General features: G+C 41.4%; 1 protein-coding gene across 2 annotated transcripts in view; it reads right to left on the bottom strand.

Moving 5' to 3' along the window:
• Positions 1–2,232: 2,232 nt before the first annotated feature.
• LOC137536537 (nuclear receptor coactivator 4-like) overlaps positions 2,233–6,000 on the bottom strand; it is a 36,567-nt gene continuing 32,799 nt past the window's right edge. For both annotated transcript variants that reach the window (XM_068258757.1, XM_068258756.1), the window contains exon 10: positions 2,233–5,096. In XM_068258757.1, coding sequence (XP_068114858.1) covers positions 5,091–5,096 — 6 coding nt within the window. In that variant the 3' untranslated portion in view covers positions 2,233–5,090. The remainder of the gene's footprint in view (positions 5,097–6,000) is intronic.

The following is a 6,000-nucleotide window of genomic DNA, read 5'->3' as shown; positions in this document are numbered from 1 at the left end:
AATTTGCATGAGGTTTATGTATGCAAATTTTCATGCAAATTCGCATAGAAACAATGGAAAAGCACACCAGCACTGCCATGGTTAAATTTGCATACATTGTCATCCATGCGAATTCGCATGAAAATTCAGACCTGCATGCGAATTTTTACTGTGGCGATTCGCACGGCACAAGTGGAAATGCAGCCTAAATGGGCCACACAACTCAGCACAGAAGTGATTTCTCTCCCCACCAACAGAGCTTTCTGTTGGTGGGGTCTGATTGACCCATCACTAGCCTGTCTCCCAGGGGGACAGCCGTGTCACACGGCTGTCCCCAGTACAGCGCTGCTGTAGAGCGCAGTGCAGTACTAATTAGACAGTGGTTTCACCGCCTAACAGTCTCCTAGCAGCCGCTGGGAGGCTGTTGGTGGAGCACTGCTCCATCATTCATGCGGAGATGCGCGTGATCTCCTGCAATCCCTGCCCCAAGGACCATATGCTGATTGGCGTTAAGCGGTCCTGGGGCTGCTTGCACTTCCACGCCCATCAAAGTGACTCGGTCGGCAAGAGGTTAAAGGTTATTATGCTTTTGCATATCTTATTGAGCAGAGGAAGTTCTGAGTTCAGGTCTGCTTTAACACTGCCTGAACCATACAGTATGTCGTGCACAGCTGTTTTGAAAGAACATTAAAGGCAGCCATTTTTGCAGACTTGGGGAGGGGGGGGGGGGGGTGACTGAGCAAATTTATTTATCATAGAATCCTCATTCAGGTTTAAAATAATCCAAACCTAAAGTGTACCTGAACTGACATTTTAGTATGTCCGTTAAATATGTTTGGGGGGGGGGGGTTTAGAACTCTCTGCCATCCTATCTACCTACCATTTGCCATTATCCCAGCTATTTTTCAACTGCCAAGGAAGTCAAATCTATTTTCTGAGAAGAGTCCAGTTGTGCTTCCATTGCCCGCTGCATTCAAGCTTTCCAGCAGTGGCATGTGCAAGATCACAATAAATGCATGCCCAATAGGATACACTCATGCATGCTTGTTTTCTGCACAAGTAATTCTTTTTACTGGATTTTAATCTGAGAATTTTTGAAATTTCATTTGCTGGCATCTTGTTTTATGTATTAAAATGTTACCGTTCAACTAAAAAAAAAAAAGCATGTAGCTCGTTCAAGCAGACTTTAGTCAGAGTACTTGATCTGCATGCTTGTTCAGGGTCTATAAATGTATTGGAAGCAGAGATCAGCAGGATAAACAGGTAATTTGCATTGTTTAAAAAGGAAATAAAGACTGGCCTGTCACATGTGCAAGGTAGATGCTAGCAACTGGTTCCTGTGCACCTCTTTGCGTCCCCTCCTTGTGCATGAAGGGCAGATAACTGGTAAAGACTATAATTGTGGAGGGGAATCAGACTGAGCACCATTGATCAACAAGACAATGACAGAAGAAGTCAGTGCTATACAAATGCATGATAACAGAAGCAACAGCAGGAGTAGCATGGTGTGCCAAAAATATTGGTAGGACAGATAGAAGCCTTTGGTCACTCAGCTACCAAGGTGTAAACAAAATGTTCTTTAACCACTTAACGACCGCCTAACGCCCATAGGCGTCGGCAGGTCGTTAGTAGTATAGCATGGAAACCCCATGCCAGTTCACGGAGACTGCCTCCGTGAACAGTGTGCGAGCCGCCGATCGCGGCTCGCACGCATAATGTAAACATGCGGGGAGGGAATCCCCGCTGTTTACATCACACGGCGCTGCTGCGCAGCAGCGCCGTGACGTAGATCGGCAATCCCCGCCTCTGATTGGCTGGGGATCGCCGGCATCTGATAGGCAGAAGCCTATTCTATCAGGCGCAGGAGGGATATCCGTCCTGCGCCGCACACAGGAGAAGGGAGAGGGAGGGAAAGCAGGGGAGCCCGGAAAGCGCTGCGGAGGGGGGCTTTGAGGAGCCGGCGGCGATCAGACCCCCCCCTGCAGGACATCCCCCTAGTGGGAAAAAAAGGGGGGGGGGGGGGGGGGGAGTCTGATCGCCCTGCCTTTTACCTGATCGGTGCTGCGGGCTGTAGAGCCCACGCAGCACCGATCATTCCAAAATCCCCTGGTCCTTAAGTGGTTAACATCTAATGCATGCTCGAAGTATCTGCAGTTAATCTATTTAGTCCTCTTGTACACGTTTTTCTGTTCTGAATAACAGGATGAATTTATAATACAAGTGAAAGTTGAAAATACTACACAGAGTCAGAAATATTGCTACAAGATTTTAATGATAAAATATAAAGGAAAAGATATTGTATTTTTTTTTTTTTTTTTAAAGTCGTGTTACCCATACGGACAAAACCATGATGGCTGATAAATAAAATGATGCACCACAGTGATTCATTCATTAGGTACAGACATACATTAGGCTTTAGTTACTAAGGGTTTACCAGGCTGGAGCTCAGTGAAGAGCATAGGTGATTGTGCAAGACTGGCTTTAACATTTAGGCATGGTTCACACGCATTTTTTTTCAGACTGTAAACCAGCACACATCCCATGTTAATCAGTGGGTAGTTCACATAACGTGGAATTTTTAGCTCACCTTGTATACACAGTCTGGACAGGCTGCAGCATTTTCTCAGACCCAGTGTGCGTTTGTTTTGTTTTTTTACAATGTGCTGCTGTGGACAACAGCAGATCTATTTTCACATACAAACAGCATGGTATTCCAAAAATAAAATGTGCAAAAAAGGTGCACAATTTCCGTGTATATAAGTGTGAGGCTACCCTAAATAAAAGAACCTCTCCCTCTAGTTTTAACTAATTCTCTCTATCCTTTCCTGCTTGTTTGTAATTTGTTTTAAAAGCTCCAGTAAAAACTGTAATGGCGATAATATAATTTAACTCTCCTGGTGTGTTATTGGCCATACACAGTTTCTTCCTGATAGAACCCAGGCATTCTATTATATTTACTGATATCTATTATACCATATCTGTCCCTCTAGATATCCCTAACTCATTCAAATAGCAGGAATCCGACAGCTGTCTAGGGGGAGTTTCAGGGCCCTTTCACACTGTTACGTTGCTAAATCGCAATGGAGCTGAAAAAGTAGGACTGTGACCTATACAGTACAATGAAAGTATGCCTCACATTGTAAATGCATGCATTGGCCGTCACCACACTACATATGAAAGCCCCATAGGAATATCATTGCAATGCAATAACTTGGTTCATTGCAATCCAATTGACTTAGGGTGAAAGTGCCCTTAACCACTAGCAGTTTATAACATTTGATCAACGCAAAAAATAAAAAGTAATAAATATTATTCCTATTCAATGCTAAACCTAATGACACTTTCTAAAATTCTTTATATTCGTGCTGTAAGTACATGCAGGCAATCTTTGCATAATTCATCACTAGTTTTCAAGCCTGGGAAAACCTTAACAAGTCCAGCCCATTAGAACAATTCAGAGGATGAGCTGCAAGCTTCCCACTGGGAATCCAGTCTAGGAACAACTGGAGCCAGCGTTGCCTCACACCGAAGTCAGTTTTCTGCAGGCTCTTCCAAATGATGAATGGCTATCCTAACGTTATGGGAACATTCAACAATAAAAAGTTCACAAATAATAAATGTATCCTAATAGATAATCAATAAAAATATATAAGTCACTTTAAAGTAAGATTGGAAACAGAAATTGTAATGTTAGATGTTAAAGACATACATTTTTAAAATAAATTGCATGTTTAACTTTTGTGCAAAATTTTAAATGGCTAGAGAATGTATCTGCTCATTTTGTAAAACCTAGGCAGTGACAACTAGTCACGATGGAAAGTGACCTTCAGAGGACAACACATGTGACTGATCAGACGTTTCATAAATATAGGCCGCTGGAATAATATGCAGATTTTTTTTTCCTGTAAGATTTGAATAGGAGGTTTCGCTGACAGAAACATTAAGCCACTCAGCTCCCATATTCAAATATAAATTTTGAACTCAAAAGCCGAGATAGGCATTACTGATTCTGTTGCCATGTAGCCTTCACTTGATTGTCACCTCAACTAGTGTATTTTTCATCAAATGCTCAGGTTGTTTTGCCTAGCTTTGTGATTGTTTTGCTTTAAAGTATCCCCAACCAAAAGCGGTACTAATATGCCCATTTATCTGTTATCCTGATGCCTACCCTCCAAAGATCCCAGAATATATCAAGTACCCTGATGCTTGGCTATACACTTCCTGCATCCTCGCCATTCAATGCCACAGTACTGGCAAGGCAACACAGCTTGCAGCAACTGTAGCCTTCACATGTGCAAAAAGAAAATTCAGATCTCTCTCCACATTTTTCCCTTCCACAGCGATTATGGAAAACTACTGCTTTCACCGTTACATTTTTTTTAATTCTGTTAAAATATTACCAGGAAATGCTAGGGTGGGTGGGTAGACCTGACTCAGGTGCAAAGGTGACTACAGCCAATGAAAGATTAGCATAAATCAAACTTTATTTACCCCCTCTCACCACACAAGTGTACTTTTATCACAAATCAAGTGCTGCCTATAACTACCAGTAACGCCCAAAGACAACATAAGGTAAAGGAACCACATGCATCTTTATGTTCAAATCTCTAGTGTGATTGTAAGTAGACAGGAAACGATAAATGGTTTTTGAAGCATAGCACCAAAATGTGATTCAAGTAGCTGAGGCTCTTTTCACAGAAAGGTCTGGGACAGAAAGGTAGACTGGACTAGGATTCTGATTAAAAGTATTTCTGAATATTCCAATTAAAATATGCCTAGAATCAAAAATTCCAGTTCTGTGCCCCGTTTTTAAAGAAAACATCAGGACACATACGGTACATAGAAGGAGCTAGGGTTATGCTAAAAACAGAAAAAGGTTGTATGTTACAGCATCACATAGTGGCAATGCCAATACAAACACTGAGGGCATTTTCCTGCATAACACTGCAAGCCACATAACCTAAAATAAGTTTGGTGGGGACTTAAAAAAAAAAAAAATGATGTTGTGAATAAGCAGAACAATCATCTTGATGTAACGGCAGATCGAGTGCCATGAAGATTTGTATGTGCGTTGTTAGCGAGGATCATCTGTGGTGAGATCACAAGGTGCTTCACATCTGAAAGTAGAGAATTTCATACATGTAAAACTAGTCACGGTTTCAGTTAGTTTAGCACTAAAGATTAAAAAAAAAAAAAAAAAAAAAAAAAAGACTAGTAATTGAAGTTTGAATGCAAATCTAATGCAATTGTAGCTTTGAAATTGGGGATGACGTCGCTGAGGTTTCATTTTGGGACCCTTTATTGTTGCACCGCATACAGAACTGTCTATATCAGGGCTGTGGAGTCAGCACAAAAATCATCTAACTCAAAATCTGACAACTCAGTTTATGAAAACACCAACCCAGACTCCAGGTACCCAAAATTGCTACAACTCCAACTCAACAGCCCTGGTTTATACAGGACTATTCAGAAATAGGCATATGTGTTTCAGGGATATGTCTACTCTCTTACTGTTTGCCAGCCACTAACATCAAATGACTTTGGGTTATGTTCAGACATCACATGCAATGAGGTTCGTTTTTAGGTCATGTACATAGCTGGAGGTTTGAAGGAAATCTATAATAAAATACCCATTACAGTTCATGGCAGAATGTAATGTAAATAAACAGGACTTGCAGCATGGCTGTGCTGCTCACACAGGCAAACCTCAAATTTCTCTTTCACCAGTATTCATTTTATAACCCAACAGTGATATGTGACAATTATACTCCATTTCAATGCTTGCCTCTTGACAAACAGTACATGTTTTACAGGAAATTGCATATATTTACAGATGGTGATTAATTAGTGACTCACCAGAGCTGATTTGTCCCTTTATAGATTCCCCAGAACAGAAAAATTGGTGTGACTGCAAAAGCGCAGGTTTGTGGGAAATGCAAACAAATTAGCATTGATAATGGGAATTCAACCCACCAATGCCAATCTGAGGGTGAACATAAAGACTTTAGATTGAGCGGACAA

The sequence above is a fragment of the Hyperolius riggenbachi genome, chromosome 10, assembly GCF_040937935.1.
Source record: "Hyperolius riggenbachi isolate aHypRig1 chromosome 10, aHypRig1.pri, whole genome shotgun sequence".
NCBI lineage: Eukaryota > Metazoa > Chordata > Amphibia > Anura > Hyperoliidae > Hyperolius > Hyperolius riggenbachi.
The sequence above is the reverse complement of the archived record's forward strand: the minus strand, read 5'-3'. Positions and strand labels throughout refer to the sequence as shown.